The 17,878-nt window shown below is 42.9% G+C and overlaps 1 protein-coding gene across 3 annotated transcripts in view; it reads left to right on the top strand.

Annotated features, from left to right (window-relative positions):
• The window catches only part of cgnl1 (cingulin-like 1), a 69,341-nt gene that overhangs the window by 11,639 nt on the left and 39,824 nt on the right, over nt 1-17,878 (top strand). For all 3 annotated transcript variants that reach the window (XR_013963775.1, XM_080759091.1, XM_080759092.1), the window contains exons 4-8: nt 2,043-2,157; nt 2,304-2,405; nt 4,029-4,177; nt 10,743-10,884; nt 11,164-11,376. Coding sequence is in view for 2 of the 3 variants with exons in the window: in XM_080759091.1 (XP_080615217.1) it covers nt 2,043-2,157; nt 2,304-2,405; nt 4,029-4,177; nt 10,743-10,884; nt 11,164-11,376 (721 nt within the window). In the remaining variant the exon portion in view is untranslated. The remainder of the gene's footprint in view (nt 1-2,042; nt 2,158-2,303; nt 2,406-4,028; nt 4,178-10,742; nt 10,885-11,163; nt 11,377-17,878) is intronic.

Raw genomic sequence — 17,878 nt, 5'->3', positions numbered from 1 at the left:
AGCGCGACTCAAGCAGAGCCGCGGGCGGCGTTCCCTCCGGCATGGCGGACAAACGGTTCGCAGGCCCGGCCCGGCTGGCGGGGGTTATATGGACGTTTTTAATGAAAGTCATCTGGAAGTGGGGAAGCTAAAAGGAGGGGTTTGGCTTTCTGTGTCAGCATTGGAATTCATTGCAATAATATACTGTCAATGGTTGCTGTGTCGCCCCATAAGTCTTCACTTTCCCTCTTGTATAATAAAAAGAAAAGAATGCACCGTCCACTGTATATGAGACCAAACAACATCTCATTTGAACATGAAGTCTATTCTGGCTGGGGTGAGCAATGAGCATTCAGACCCCTTTTCCACCGGTAACCAGTTCAGTTCTTTTTGGTTATTAGTCCATGAGCCTGAGCTCCGAGATTGGAATGTTAAGTATGACTTGAGTGTGCAAAACTATACCTATAATAAATTGTCTATAGGATCAATATAAGTAAATTAATGTATGATAACTAAATTTGTAATACAATAAATCATTGTCTTTGTGTAAGTAACTGGGGAAGTTTCATCTAACATACTATATATAGTTTATATAATATTTGCACACTCAATTCATAATTAACGTTCCAATCTTGGAGCTCTGGCTCATGGACTAAGAACCACAAAGAACTGAACCGGTTCCCATTGGGAACCAACCGGTGGTCTCAGTGGAAATAGGAGATCTATACAAGCTTGCGGTCCGTTGAGATATTGTAGGTCGGCTACTTTCTTCAAAGACATTGTGGTGCAGAGGAGGGGGAAAAGGAGCACGCCGAGTACAGAGCCCTGAGGGGCTCCGTTCAACTCTTAAGTGCAGGGTTTAAAGTGGTTAAATGTAAGCGCATCAGGGTCAGACTGGTTTTCTACAATTGTTGTTTACACCGGAAATCAACTATTGGTGACCCTACTTGACCTCTGATTGGTGTCTGGCAGTCACAGATATACAATGTCTACTTGCTGTTCAACCACTTGCTGTATATTAAAGGGATATTTCACTTTAAAAAAACTTTGGGTCATTTTATTGTCTACTGAGGCTTATGTGAACACCCCTGGCAGTTTTTAAGTTGCTTGATTCAGCATTTAGATATTTGATATCCATTTTAGCTGCCCCTCCCCCTTATACAAACCCAATATAACTTCAAACAACATTTTAACCATGCTGTTATTGGCCTTCTAATACGTGAGGGGCCATGTTTTTTCATTTATTTTTTATAATTACGAGAACTAATTATTAAAAATAAATAAGAACAGTAAATGAAAAAGCACAGCCCCTCACGTATTAGAAGGACAATATCAGTCACCAGAAAAAAGGACGGATGTTTTCGATGAATCTATCATGGTTAAAATGGGGTTTGAAGTTACAATGGGTTTGTATAGTCTGCAGTTGATTTAGTCGACTAAAATGTATTTTGTCTGGCCTCGATGCTGTCGTAATGACTGTTTATACACAGCACGACGCGTTGTGAGCTTGTAGATCGGCTATGCAACCTTGTGTAAAATTTAGTCTAGTTTGTTGACGAAATTGTAGTTTTTATAGTCATCATAGGGTTAGGGTTAGGGTTAGTTTTCATTTCGTTTCCATTTTGTTTTCGTCAGTGAAAAAAGGTAGTCGACGAACATTTTTCGTCTTGGTTTTAGTCGACGAAATCAACACTGTCAGATGGTGAAACGTCTCTGTCTCGAGTCCCCTCTTTCCCCCCAACATGTGCCCCAACATAGTTAATAGATGGATGTAATGAGGCCCTGTACTGTGAACTTGTGAAGTGACACATCAAAGCAAACGTTATCCATCCTGACCCGTCCTGACGTATAGAGGCTTGGGGAAACAACCCCCCCTGAGCACCTAGTATAGGGATTAGTTTATGATCCCCCCCCATACGTTTGAGCCCCCTCTGTAACCCTCCATTAGCATTGTGTGTGTGTGTGTGTGTGTGTGTTAACATGTGTGTTTGCCTGTCTTGTGTGTGTGTGTGTGTGTGTGTGTGTGTGTGTGTGTGCGCTTGTCCGTGTCTGTGACCCTGCAGGAGCGGCGATAACGACGACAGCACCAAACGAAAGGTCAACCTGGTCTTTGAGAAGATCCAGACGCTGAAGTCGCGGGCAACGACGGCGACGGGGAGCCTTCAGGGAGACAACCATGTGAGGACACTGTGCTGTTGTTGGACACAGGACACACACACAATATGTTTTGTGTTTATGAAATATTTAACTTTAATTAGATTGTTTTTTAATCAATCGATCACTAATGCGTTCCAAAACATGTTCTGTGTTTTTCCCTCTCTCAGTCTCCTGACATGGCGGTCCAGACCAAAGCCTTGCAGGAGCAGAAAGCTGAGCTGGAGGAGACGGTCGCACAGATGAGGAAACAACTGGAGGAACACGCCACGGTAACAACAGCCCCATGACCTCAAACCATCTAGAGTGTTAGAGAGGGCACTTTGGGACGCGTCGCGCTGGATGGATTTCTAAACAAATTAGTTCAACGCAATTCTGTGTTCTAGTTCAGGAGACTGGGGGGGGGGGGGGATAAATTCTCCTGAATTCTGCCTTCCGGCATGGCATGGAAGGAAAGGAGTGGCATTTGCATTTATTTCACCATGTAGTAAACAAACGCTGCATTCGTGGTCTGGAGAGGGCAGTTGTTTTACAGACGAACGAGTAAAAGGGCAGTGGCTGAAGCCCCCATTGATGTCTATGTGTGCACGTCCCTGATGCTGCACTTCACTGCACGGCCCCTCTGATACAGTACATGTGACACTGTCTAAAGCCTGAACACTATACTTACATTACGTGTACTGCACCACAAAATCTACAAGCTCATAACACATCACGCTGCAATACGTTGTGAGCTTGTACATCAGCTTTTGTCAGTTGTGCGAGATCCGCCATGTGACCAATTATAAATCACTCTTTTAGTGTCTGATCTGGCATGATTTAGATTAGCAATTTTTTTATTTTTTTTACAGAAGAATATCCTTTGCTTCCATCCTTTTCCTAAGAGGAATGGAATCCATTGATGCTAATTGCTCAGTATGGAGGAACATACATGATTAACTCACAGGAATGCTGAGAGAAAGACTAATGCTGTATAAACTCGCCTGCACTGCATGTATTTGCCCTGTGCAATCAAAGCCTAGTAAAAAGCCAAACAGAAATATTCATATTATATTCCAGTGTTCCATCAATGACAAAAGAAAACACCATTCAGTCGTTATAATCGCAATTGTTTTGTGTGACAATGAATCATCATGTTCAAATGTGTCTTTTTATTACAGAGACAGTCATGACATTTAAATATGAAATTAATGCTTAAACATGTAGCTAGGTGTAATGTTAGAGTCCACAGAAGTGAACTTTTCAAGCCTGTTTTCTCAACTCACTATTTTCTGCAAGACATTATTCTATAAGCCATATCTCCAAAACTGGTGGGTCAAACTGAACAACCAATATGTCAATTTGAAGCTATATGATTCCCTGCTTTCATGGCAATTGGATGATTTGAGGCATTTTGTTCAAAAAATGTGTTTTGCAAAAATCCACCTGATGGTGGCGCTATAACAGGCCAATGTGAGGTGGGATATATCCCTCAGCCTAGTAGGAAAGTTTGTGAAAGAGTTTGAAAGCCAATGTTAGCCAATTAGGATGGAATATGCAGATCTGTCTTGAACACATGACTATAGAGATAATGTGTAACAATTTGCGGTAATATCAAATAATTTGTTTTTCAAAAGTCAGCCTCCTGGTGGCGCTACAACAGGCCGTTCGGGAAGTTTTGTGCATCCAGGGAGTGTGTGTGCAAAGTTTGGCATCGACCGGGTTAACGGTGCCGGAGATTAGCTGTTCACAGACGGACGGACGGACACACTCGCACACGGACGGCATGAAAAACATACTCTCTCCGCATGCCTTCGGCCTGGTGGAGACAAAAAAAAACAATCTCTTAGCCTCGGTCAGAAACGGTCACAAATGTTCACGATCTTGACCTTGGCCTGGTTTACTGTGTATTCCAGAAGCAGAAGGGTCTCCGGGAGACCCAGGGGAAGATGACGACCGAGGTGAAGGACCTGGAGCAGCAGCTGAGGAGAAGTGAGGAGGACTGCTCTCGTCTCAGGGACAAGCTGTCCAAAACAGAAGCTGAGCTGCAGACCACACTCGAAGAGTAAGTGAATGGAACATACCTGCTCTCAATGATGGCTTAAAGAGCAGTGCTCTGTGTGTGTGTGTGTGTGTGTGTGTGTGTGTGTGTGTGTGTGTGTGTGTGTGCGGTAATCCCCCTGCTTTAGCTTTTATATCTCATTCTGAGGCTCAGTACTTTATCTGGAAAGTTGACTGTACAATTTCAAGAACATACTTTTAAGAATTATAGATTTTTTTGAGGGGCTTTTTTTGTGTTTGTACCACGGAAATTATTTGATTGGCTGAGCACGGAATCATGTGATCTATGATGATGTATTATTTATTATCATCATCAGAGCGCCCCTCACTTCACACAAGTGGGATTTTTCTTTGTTTTAGTCACACTAGCGTTGCAGGGCTCCAAAGGACAGCGTTGTCTGTTGGTCCATTCATTATGGTTTCAAACAAGTAACTAGCAGCCTTGATTGCCATTGACCTTATGCACAGTACTGCTGCCATCTTCCCAGCAAGGTGCTAACAAGGTGCAACTTCCCATAGACAGCCCATTAATCCAAACAGAAAAGTCCTATCTAATTGTATTAAACAACGTCAAAATCACCAACATTGCAGCTGTACGGAAAGTTTGAATTATCCTCTTTCAATCTGTGAAGTTTTTTATTTCCTAAAAATCCACCGTAGAGTCGACATGTTATGAGCTACTTCCTGACTGTCGATACATTCTGTGCAGGTTATTGTTTTTGTTTTCTGTGTCAGAGTTTGTACAACGGTGTATCTCACTGACTCAAGGCCAGGGCCACTGCACTCCCTGTGGTGGGGCGAGCGAACAGTTCTCGAGTCACGTGGATTACAGACGTACGTAAAGAGACGTGGTGCATTTTAGATTTACTTCATGCAGCTTAGTTTTTAACACAGTTCATATTTGTTTTTAACTTCTTAACTCTTGAGACTGTAGCTGCTTTGTTGGGGGGGTTTTTTGCGCACATGCCTTTGACAGTCAAGTTGAACCTTGAAGGACAATATCAGTTACCAGAAGCATGTGTTATCAATGAGTCTAATGTGGCGTGTCTGCTCAAATGAATATCAAATATCTAAATATTGAATCATGCAACTTAGCTGCTTTAGCAGACAGTTTGAGGGTCCAACGGAGTTAAGAGGTTTTGTCTGAAGTACTACTTACTACTTTTCAACCAAACACAGACGTAAAGGGTGTTTAATAACACTTATTAATGCTAAGTGCTATTATTTATGCAAAATAAAATGTAAAACCTCATGAAAGGAGGTGGTTTCCTCCCGACAGCAACGATACACTTTGTTGACCAGGGGATCCCCCAGAGGTCCACCGTTTGCTAACTTGCATATGTTGAGCAATTTTCACAATTGCCATAATATGTGACCTTACCATTAAAAACATATAGGCCTATATGGCAAAATCATCATTCTTTAAGTAGCATGTGACGTGTCAAACTAGGGGGTTTTCATGATGCTGAATCAATTCCAAGCATTAGTTTTGCACACAAAAAACTCCTTGGGCGTCCATAGCCAGGCCCAGAGCCCAAATGTGCTGACCTCATCACATGTGATGACGCATATAATGATTTTAGCCCAACAAATGTTTTTTTGTGCAAAACTAATGCTTGGAATGGATTCAGAATTATGAAAACCCCCTAGTTTATCACGTCACATGCTACTAACAGATTTTATTTCTTTTTGGTTTTTATTGGTTTGGTCACATATTTTGCCAATTATTAAAATTGCTTAACATAATCATTTGCTGCCGTCGGGAGGAAACCTCATCACTCCATTTTTTGGAGTCTGTGTGTTGTTTCGAAAATATTGAACCAATGGAAAGTAGTAAAAAGTGGACAAAACCTCTTAACTCCATTGGACCCTCAAACTGTCTGCTAAAGCAACTAACTCCACCACCTCTCTCCCTCTCATGGAAGTAATTGACAATATATAAAATCACAACACCAACTTTGATGAGGCAGTATTGCTTTGTTTTTAAAACATAAGGTTTTCTTTATTTCCTGAAAAATGTATATTTTTCATTTCCTGAAAAATGAACATTTTGGAGTTATGAGGTTTCCTCCCGACAGCAGAGATATGCAAGTTAGCATCCGGCAGTTTCTACATGCTGGGGACCCATACTCAACATTTATAACATCAGTTTCTACATGCTGGGGACCCATACTCAACATTTATAACATCAGTTTCTACAAGCTGGGGACCCATACTCAACATTTATAACATCAGTTTCTACATGCTGGGGACCCATACTCAACATTTATAACATCAGTTTCTACATGCTGGGGACCCATACTCAACATTTATAACATCAGATTATACATGCTGGGGACCCATACTCAACATTTCTAACATAAAACCTTGGTGTACTCAACATGCCTGTGGGTTCACATTCTGGCTCTCCTCTGTGTTTCCTCTCCTGTCCTGCTTTCCTGTCTGGCGGGTTCACAGTCCGGTGACGTTGTTGTTGGTGGCGTCCAGGAAGTTTGTCTTCCTAAGATGACATGTCAGATACTGGTTTGTGAGCATTTCAAACCAGTGTTGATTTTGTCGACTAAAACTAAGACGAAAAATGTTCGTCGACTTCCTTTTTTCGCTTTTTTCGACTAAATATATAATGAGAATGTCGTCAAAAAATTAAAACTAGACTTTTTTTAATTGATGTTTTCATTGGTTCCTTCTTTTATCCAAGGTCGAAGCTTTCTTTCTGTATTTTTTACATCTTATGCACGTGTACGTGCACATACGACTACAATTACTTTGTTCTGATTCCTCAGACATTGTAGCAATTATAGTAACTATATCAAACATTTCAACAACACCAGGGAGAATAGCTGGGCCCAATGTGTTCAATTGTAACTGTATATACAGTATACACCCAGTAATATAGTAGATTCTGCATTGTTTGACTTAACCCATTCTGGGCGGGAACCCCTTTTGGTGTTTTAAAGCATTATGTTATAGTTTAGCTATTGATCTACAAGCTCATAGCATGGCACCACAAAATGTTGCAAATCTTTGGGGGGGGGGGGGGGGGGGGGAGTCCCGGAACAACATATTTTCAGATGGTGGTCGGTGGCCAATTACATATTTTTTTGGGGGTCCTTGACATGATAATGTTTGAGAACAACTGACATAGAAAAGGTTTTTCAGAAAACTGTCATGATTTAGAAGGCATTTTGTAGAATTAGCCTCAGGTCTAAATGGGTTAACCTTATCTGGATCCATCTAGTTTCAACCTTAGGTTCATACAAAGCAGTGATTATGATCTATACTGCCAATGTTTTTGCAATAATTCATATAAGTCATATCATGAGAACGTGCTATTGTAGGGGTCCACCCAGCCAAAACAACTCACCCAAATTAACTTCCACCATATGGAACGTCTTAAAAATACTTTGAGTGGCAATAATTATTAAGCAAATAATATATAATGGATGGCCTCGTCCTCCAAACGCAAACATTGCTTCGCTTGGAAAGGAAAGCTTACTTAGGTACGTCATTGTGACCTTGAATACTTTATCTGGAGTTAGCCGGTGTGAAGGTTGTTGTAGTCAGATGGTATGAGGAGGCGTTTCTCAAGTGCACTTCAATGCCAGTGAAGCTTTTTTGCTCGTTGCCTGTCCGTTTTTAGACTTAGTTTAGTTTAGCCTTGTTAATCGTTTTAAATGTAGCTGTCAGCCAAAGTAAATAAATAATGGTTATCTTAAAAGGGAGTGTGATTGTGTGTGATTATCTGGTTGCCTTGCAACATCAATAGAAAAAAGGAGCTGCTTTGTAGACTGCAGGCAAAAAAAAAAGACAGCCTACGACGTTTTGTGTCATGCAAAATCTAATGCGTCCTACAATTCCACAATGTATTCATTTAGCAGACGCTCTCATTCATTTAGCAGACGCTCTCATCCAGCGACAGAGTGTGAAATAAGAGTAAAGCATGACTCTGGTCAACAAAACGACAGTGTAAATAGTCCCGTAAGTAGAGTGCAAAGAGAACAATGTAGTGCTTCAAAGAAACTAGATTAGCGGGTAAACAGCATTCTGTCTGGTACTAAAGGACGTTCAGTCTCCACTCTCCAGTGGAGACTGACATCTGTGGTCCATGCAGTGCATGGAGTCAATGAATGGGGCAATGGAAATGTGTGATGATTGTTTGTCATTAAATAATCCCCTCTCCGTGCTGTGTTCAGGAGACAGTGTGATTGGTCGGCCTGGTCAGTGCCTGGCAGTTTTTCATTGGTTGGTTGTATTGGCCTGATGTCCAGAGAATCCAATTCAAAAGAGCTATATACATTGCCAGAGCAAGCGTTAAAGATGGAGTGCCGTGATTTTTGCACTTTTTCTGTTTTGCATGTATGGAGTTAACATTACTCTAATAGAACCCAATAGAATTGGTCTGACAAAGCACAGGTGTGTGTGGGAGGGGTGCGTGTGCTCACATGAACCCTTGTTCGCATGTTGTTGTTGTTGGTTTTTTTACTGTGAAATTAATGTTCTTGTACTGTGTAATTACCAGGCTTGGATTTCTTTTTGATGATATAGATTATATTTAATATTTCATATCATATTTAAATGATTAAACGATTTACGGAAATACCAGAGCAACAAAGCTCACAACGTATCACAATGTGACGTGTTGTAGAGCATGTGTAGATCTGCTATTGTCACTATTTGTTGTACAATGACATAGAACAAACACCCGAAAACTGAGTGAAAAATGCAGTGAAAAAACATTAATTGGGAAACAGCAACGTTTGGGCCCATGCGGCCTTCATCAGTCTATCTTTAGATAAATCTCCTAATAGACTCAACCAGTCAATCCAGTTCACTTTCCCTTGAAATTCAAACTCCATTTTCTGTGGAAGTTCTTGACATCCGACTTCCCAGTAACTGACAACATTGATGTGTCGTCATCATACATACATCACCAGTAGGGTTGTCTCGATCGGATCGGTGATTGGCAATCGGCTCCGATCACATGATTTTCAAAAGATCGTAAACAGGGAGAAAATATCGTATTTTTAATTGTCTAATGTAAATCTCAAAGAAAGATGTATAAGCAATGAGATTTTGTATAAACTGTGTTTATGCTAGTTATTTTCCTAGCCCCCACTATGCATGATGGCATAGGTGTCTGTAGTAGCCCACTCTCTCTGAATGAGAGTTTTAACTTGACTTCAGTTCTATAAGCTGTAGAACTGTATTCACTCTAATTAACCAATACATCATTATTTTGCTATGATTCCATGCTTTCATAGAAAAGAAAAAAATCACACCCATGTGAACCGAGTGGTGCAACTCCCCCCTCTCTCTCAACCCCCCTCCTCTCTCTCTCTCTCTCTCTCTCTCTCTCTCTCTCTCTCTCTCTCTCTCTCTCTCATTAGCAGGCAACAGTGCAGCACTGTCTCTCTCTCTCTGTTGGCACAACAGCTCCCCTACTGGTACTCATACTGGTGCTCATTAACACATACATAGGTGAACGTCACATACATAGGTGAACACGGACATTGCTGTTCCTTGGAGTGGTTGCACCACTCAAAAACACAATGACAGTCATTCTAGTCACATCTAGTCACAGTCCAGTATAGTCACATTTTGCCTTTCAATAATTGAAAAGCAACACAACAGACTAGACTAGAGTGACATACATTAGGATATTTGCTATTGTGATAGTGTTGTATAAAAATATAAAGATCGGATCGGGAAAGATTGGTATCGGTATGTCTCAAAATCAAATGATCGGAAATCGGATCGGGAGCAAAGAAACGTGATTGGGACATCCCTAATCACCAGGTCATTTAACAGTTTGACTGGTTTAAACGCGTAACCCGCATTTTAATCAACCCCCCTTCACTGCCGAGATTGTTGTATTACCTTTAGAGCATACGCTGCATTATTTGGGCTTTTAATCCGCGAAAATCCAGCGAAAAAAGGTCCCTCGGTTTGTTGTGATCCGATCGTACCATCCGCCATCTTGGTGCACCCGGAAGACGCAGCACAAGACCCGTCTCCATGAGGCGTTGTACCCCATTCATTTGCATTGGCCTCAATTTCCCAGAAGCCCTAGCAGCCCACAGCATGTGACGATTTCCGGTTTCGTCATCAAAACGAAACCATCTAGTCTCTTTCTCCGCTTCTCTCTTTCTTATTTATTACAATACGACGGATTAAACACATAAAAATAAGGCGGGTATGTCGTATATCGCAGCGACAGTAACCTGGAGTATACCATTCCTGGCAGTAAAACTGTTTTAATAAACTAGTTAGTTTCCCAACTAGTGGTCGATATAGTGTCTATTTCACTTCATGACGATAAGAGCACCCTCACTTCATGCGCCTCACTTCACACGGGTGTGATTTTCCTGTAATATACACATCCGTATTCCATGCTTTTTGCGCAGTGTGTGTGTGTCGTGTGCTCTTCTCTTCTCCAGGCTCTTCCAGGTGGTTTCTGACAGTGTTGTAACTTGTGTTGTGTGCTCTTCTCTTCTCTTCTCCAGGCTCTTCCAGGTGGTTTCTGACAGTGTTGTAACTTGTGTTGTGTGCTCTTCTCTTCTCTTCTCCAGGCTCTTCCAGGTGAAGATGGAGAGGGAACAGTACCAGACGGAGATCAGGGACCTGCAGGACCAGCTGTCGGAGATGCATGACGAGCTGGACGCGGCCAAGAAGTCAGCCGGTGACAGCGGCGAGAAAGAGGCCATCATGGAGGTAAAGAAGCTCCAAGCATTCTTATTTTTAGTTTTTTTTAAGCTTTTGGCTTTTTGTGCCTTTATTGATAGTTACAGTGAAGACAGACAGAAAAGAGGGAGAGAGAGAAGGGGAGAGACACGCAGCAAAGGTCGTCATGAACGGGACTCGAACATGTGACGCGCTGTCAGGCCAGAGCCTATATGTGGCATGATGCGCCTGGACGCCCAAGCAGTCTTATTTTTAGATGCAGATGTCTCTATACTATAGTTTTCAGTACTCTTCCGCCCCCCCCCATAGGAGCTGGTCCAGATGAAGGTGGACCTGCAGGAGGTGCTCATGGCCAAGGAGGACCAGGAGGAGGTGCTGAGGCGGCGCGAGAGGGAGCTGACGGCCCTGAAGGGAGCGCTGAAGGAGGAGGTGGCCACGCACGACCAGGAGGTGGACAAGCTGCGGGAGCAGTACGAGACGGAGACGGGCCGGCTGCACGCGGCTCTGGAGGAGGCCAAGCAGGTAACGGAAAACAAACCAACAAAGTGTGGGTCATGACCCAAAGAATAAGGTCGCGATTACAAGCGGACTAAATTAGTTTTCTTTGACGGGTGGCTGGCATCTCCCTTAGAGATAGGCTGGTTAGGATGCCTCTCGGGAGTCTCCCTAGGGAGGTCCTCGACGCACGTCCTACTGGGGGCAGACCCGGGGCAGACCAAGGCGCAGTTGGAGGAAACACATTGATTCACTGGAATTGGAACGTCTCGGGGTCCCCCGGAGGAAGTCACTAATGTTGCTCTGGAGAGGGAAGTCTGGAGCACTCTGGTGGAGCTGTTGCCCCCGCGACCCGACTATGGATAAGCGGTTGAAGATGGATGGATGAAACAAAGACTCCTGTTTGTCACTTCTCTTTGTCCTTCCGCTGCCCGTCGGGTAATGGGTGTAACGCCGCCGGATCGCGAGTCGGCATCGTTTATGGTCGGAACTACGACGGTATCTGATCGTCTTCGAACCTCCGACTTTCGTTGCCAGGGGACCTCCAGAAGCAAAGAGTTAAAATGCTCTGATCTAAAATAGCTGATTTGTGCCACGCTATGAGCTCCCTTCTGAGCTTTATGGTTCTGCTTTTGTACAATGGAGTAGGATATTCATTTGCGGGGGGAAAAAAGAAAAAGCTTACATTTAGAACTCCATGGTTTCCACGCTATGTTCCTCCACCAGCCTGTTCCAGTAACTTTCCCTGGAAGCAGAAGGCTGCAGCTGAGATAACGATAACAACAGCGTTCTGTCCGTTCGCCACATGTTTGGCATGGCAGTTTAACGCCTTTGCTTTGAAGTGCAATTGTTTACGTCTGTGCCACATACTTGTCTTTGGGTGTAGGTATGTATGTACGCAAGATAAGCCAATGTATGCTGCCGTTCAAATGTTTGTCCTTATTGCTAAATGTAAATGTATATAGTGCCTTTATCCAAGCCGCTTTACATAGATTACATTACATTACATTCACCCATTCACACACACATTCACACACCTTTACATAGATTGTGCATTACATTCACCCATTCACACACACATTCATACACCAATGGCGGAGGAAACCATGCAAGGCACCAACCAGCACATCAGCCTAAGTTAGTCTTTTCTTTTTTTGGTGTCGTTAGCCAAAACTAAATGCTTGAACTGCAAATATTTAGCATTCAAGTGGCTTAATTCGTCAGAAACATTTTGTATGATGAGGCATGCATCATAAGTCTCAAATTGGGACCACATGTTTCCAAGATATATTGCTCAATCGTCCATCCAGCTAGATCATTGAATTTTGGTAGATCTACAAGACTACATGACACACTCTGTTCCACTTCTCAGCATCTGTCAGTAGCCTATACACTATATGTATCTGTTTAATGTCTTAAAGGACGACATCACCCATTTTCTTTCCCATCTTCATATTATTATTATATATATTTTTTCTACTCACTCTGTGTCTCAGAGGGCTACTATTTGGAAACTCCGACTACCAGTGACATTATCATTAGGCAGATTTGATTTATTTAAAAAGAAAATCTAAATGTTTCCCAGCCGGAAACTTTAGATTCCAATAAAGTACCTTTGCTGGTATTGATATTATATGTTTTGTTTATCATCGTGGACTGGAGCGTTTTTGACACATCTACTTAGGGCGGCTGTGGCTCAGGGACACTTTGACACATCTACTTAGAGCGGCTGTGGCTCAGGGACACTTTGACACATCTACTTAGGGCGGCTGGGGCTCAGGGACACTTTGACACATCTACTTAGGGCGGCTGGGGCTCAGGGACACTTTGACACATCTACTTAGAGCGGCTGTGGCTCAGGGACACTTTGACACATCTACTTAGGGCGGCTGGGGCTCAGGGACACTTTGACACATCTACTTAGGGCGGCTGGGGCTCAGGGACACTTTGACACATCTACTTAGGGCGGCTGGGGCTCAGGGACACTTTGACACATCTACTTAGGGCGGCTGTGGCTCAGGGACACTTTGACACATCTACTTAGAGCGGCTGTGGCTCAGGGACACTTTGACACATCTACTTAGGGCGGCTGTGGCTCAGGAGGTAGAGCAGGTCATCCAATGGTCCCTGGGTCGGCGGTTCGAATCCCGGCTCCTCCTGTCGAAGTGTCCTTGGGCAAGACACTGAACCCTACATTGCCTCCAATGAGTTAGTCGGTGTGAGCTCGCCCACCATTGGTGTGTGAATGTGGGAAGTGAGGAAGCTGGCGTCGACTGTTCGCCGCTTCACCCCAATGTATGAATGAATGAACCATTGTAAAGCGCGTTGAGCACTTGGAAAAGTGCTATAAAATTGCAATTTATTAATATTATTACTGGGCAGAATGTCAGACGGCCTCCTCTGCAGAGGTGTATCTACAATAAGGCGAGGGCAGGCGTCCGCCTGTCCAAAATCCATTTTCTGCCTGGCCAAAATCCATACAATGAGAAAAAAGAGAGGACAAAAACAAGACCTGAGAGCTATTAGTGGACAGCTGATTGGCCGTTGCGGTAGAGCGCCACCCGCAATCACCCATTGGAATGTAAATGCACGCCTTTCAGCCTTTGTATACTACTCGTCTGGCAGGTATATCTCTTTGAAAACCTTTAGTGCTACGATTGTGCGTGGGGAGACGACAATTAACACATCTTGCCTGACCAAAATCTTATTCCTGGAAACACCACTGCTCCTCTGCCCACTAAGCTACGGTGGCTGGTCACAAAAAAGGAATGCGTTGGGGGGGAATCGAACCCGGGGCCAACTACTTGGAAGGAAGCTATGCTCACCACTATACCACCAACGCCTTAGCACAGTCTCATATCTACAGTTTACAATTCCATGCTTCAAATCAACAGATAATATGCACAGGCACACACTGTAGTAGACTGTATACCACCTGACGTTGACTTTCGGTATAATATGTGACCAAAGTTGACACATTTTTTTTCTCCATGTCATGTGAAAGCAGGGAATCATAGATTCAAATTGATTATTGGTTGTTCAGTTTGACCCACCAGTTGTGGAGATTAGATTAGAGTAATGTCGTGTAGAGAATCAGTTGAGAAAACAGGCCTGAAAGATTCACTTCTGTGGTCTCTAACATTACACCTAGCTACATGTTTAAGCATTTCTCTCCTCACCTGAACTGTTAGTTGACTGGCTCTGTATCAAAAAGACTGTCTTATGTTCCAATGTGTGCTACTATGTGTGTCAGGCACAATGAAGCCTTTTATTTTAAAACAGTTGAGCAGCCGGCCCAACCAGTGGACACGCATGCAAGAAAGGAAAACAGAAGACTCAGCTATGTGACAGTTTATCTATCTAGTCATCACTTTTCATCATGGGAACACAGCAGAGTATGTTTACCCAATGAAGTGTGCTAGGACTTATCTCTATGAGAGAGAGAGGGTAGTTATTCAGACTAACTGGAAGTAGGTGATTATAAAGTTGATAGCTGCAGCTCAAAACTGTTACTTTTCAGAATTCGACGAGCTCAAATCATGTCCCTTCTCACAGCATTTCTAGCTTGTAGATTTGATGCTTCCACGTGACGCTGCAGTATGATCAAGTATAGGGGCATTCATTTACGAAAGAAAAATCACAAAAAGTTAGAATACGGAGAAGAGCGGTTTCTGTCCGACAGAGATAATTATGTATAGCATGTAGTCTCTGTAGGGAACAGGACGACGGTTGCTGTGTGTTGTTGTGTGTTTTAGTAGATGTGTGACTCACGTCTTCCTGTTTTTCTCCCCGAGTGGAAGTTGTTGTTCCTTGTTGCTCACTTTCCTTCAGGCTTGGTGGACTGGGGGTCCGCACGCACGCACGCACGCACAGAGTGTCTGTATGAGGACATTTCCTTTTTCAGAACAAGAGGAACGTCTGTCTCCCTCAGGGGAGCATCATCATGTCATCGAGGGGGGTTTACCCGTGTAATTCTCTGCAAACACGTGTTCCAATATGCCTCCATTGTTTGCTGTTTTGTGGACATTATAGGATTGTATTTATCTTAGGCTTGTTTTATTTTGTTGCAACTCCCAGGGGAAGTTCACGCTGCTGCTGCTGCTGCTGCTGCTGTGTTGTCCTCATGCATGAGAGACTTGAGACATCACACATTTTCATTTTCACCTGAGAGCAGAGGGTTTTTCAAACTCTGCACAAAGCTGACTACGGCTGTTTGAGTCGGTCGGACCCACGGTTGTCCAGAATCGCCACAAAAGGCCTCTGCCCGGGCTCTGGATAGGGCCCCTGCCAAGGGTCCATACAGTACAGCTTTGTATAGGAAGGAGGCGGGGCAGCTAAAATGAATATCAAATATCTAAATACTGAATCGAGTAACTTAAGATCTTAAGATCTTATCTTGTCTGGTCCCTTTTAGCAAGAATGAACGCTGGAAACACGGAGCGCCCCCCAAACTATTGAGTAAACTAGTTAATTGCTAGTTTCTAGTCATCGCTAAAGATAATGAGACGTGTTTGTCCTGTTGTGTCCCTCTGCTTTCTGTGCTCCGAGAGAGTGGAGGGGTCATTGTGGCCATCCGTTGATAATGAATGATGAGTTTGTTTCACACAATATAATGGCGGCGGGGGTTGGGTTGTTTCGTGGCTCAATAAATTGGGTCAGTGTGCCGTTTGAAAGGGGATGCACCTCCGTTCCCTCTGAAAAGACCGGGAGGCCCGTTTTTTGTGTCTTTTAATTGAAGAGCGCATTGTCTCTTTAAAGCTTGATTTATACTTTGTCCTAAGACAGTGACAATGTGCTGAAATAGCTGAGCCGCAAGCTTGCGACGCATTGTGCACTTGTAGATCGGCTATAGATGAAGCATAAATTAGGCGCCATTGACTTGGAAATTGTCTGGAATTCTATGAAGGGTTCTAAAGTTTGTTTTACAAAAGCCTTGCTTTTTGCGTGCGTGTGCGCGCTGTAAGCAAGCACACACAACATATTTTAATAGTTTATTAACTCGTAGCTGAGACGCAATTTTAACATGCTGACATTTCGGGGTCGTATACTCCAAACGGATCTGAACTTCTTTTGGTTCTTGAAAAGGGAGATGATCTCTCTTTGGAATGTGAAAAATGTTGCGACGCGGGACGCGGCGGCGAGGAGTAGAAGAGTGAAGAGTGTTTTGTTGGAGCAGGAATTTTCTGGGTCAGTCAGTCAGTCAGTCAGTCAGGAGGAGAATGTGTTGCAGTGTGCACCCCCAGAGAGAGAAGCTCAGCAACACACCCCATGATGGCAGAATCAGTGTTGTTTTTGGCAGCTGATTTTAGATTTTAGTTTTAGGTCTTTTGAATAGTTTTCCTTTTAGTTTTAGTCACATTTTAGTCACCAGGAATGTCTTTAGTGTTAGTCTAGTTTTAGTTGAGTAAAAGTGCATTGATGCCGTTGTAATGGCTGATTTTAAACTTGCTGGAAATAGCTGATCTACAAGCTCACAACGCGTCGCAGAGCGACGCGTTTTGAGCTAACTGTGTGAGCCAACTGTAAAATGACTTATACTGGATCTCTTGTCCACTAGTCCCTTCCTAACATTTCATTGCCGAAATTGTCTGTATATTTAGTCATAGTTTCAGTCTTCGTGGCTTAGTTTGTAATTTGTTTTTATTCAGTTTTCCTCATTGTGAAACGGTAATAGTCAACGAACATTTTTCGTCATAGACGAAAACAACAACTAGACTGTGTGAACAACCAAAGTGCTTCACAACAAAAGATAAGTTCAAACAGAATACATCAAGCATAAAAACATAGTATATAGAACCAGCGTGAGACATGGATAATACTGTACCGTCCTAAAGTGCCTAAAAAGGTTAAAATCAGTTCACATTAAAAGCCAGGGAAAAAAGGTGCGTTTTAAGAAGGGATTTGAAAATGTTAAATATGTCTCTGCTGTGTGAGGTGAGGGGTGGGGGTCCTGCTGTTGTCTGTCTGTCTCTACTCTTGAGTAACATGCCTGATGGTTTCTCTCAGCCACAGCTTTCAGGTTGCATCTCCTTGACCCCCACAGCATATTTCAGTCACAGAAAAAAGGAGAAAAAAAAGTGAGCTTGTATAGTAGATACTATTTTCTTTACTTTTGTGACTTTTTTTTGACACTTTTCACATGTATGATGAAATAATATCCTTATTAAAAATAAATCACACCCGTGTGAAGTGAGGGGCGCTCTTATCGTCGTACATCGTGATGACGTAACATGTCGATGTGCTCAGACGTGCACGTATAACGTAAATTAATTGTCAATGGGAATTTAATGTTTGTGTAGGACGAAAATAGCAGATTTGCGTCTTAGTGGTCGATGTACAAAGCCAACTGGAGTTGTGACAAATCATGACAACAAACACAATATTTTGGACCAAACAAATAATTACAAAGAATGAAAACAACAAAAAAGTGATGCTGTTTTTTTTCTACTTTCTAATTCTTTGTTTGGCCCAAAACATTGTGTTTATTGTCATGATTAGTCTCAATTCAAGTTGGCTTTGTCCACAGTGT

Source organism: Protomyctophum bolini, assembly GCF_963924005.1.
Source record: "Protomyctophum bolini genome assembly, chromosome: 1".
Taxonomy (NCBI): Eukaryota; Metazoa; Chordata; class Actinopteri; order Myctophiformes; family Myctophidae; genus Protomyctophum; species Protomyctophum bolini.
The sequence above is the reverse complement of the archived record's forward strand: the minus strand, read 5'-3'. Positions and strand labels throughout refer to the sequence as shown.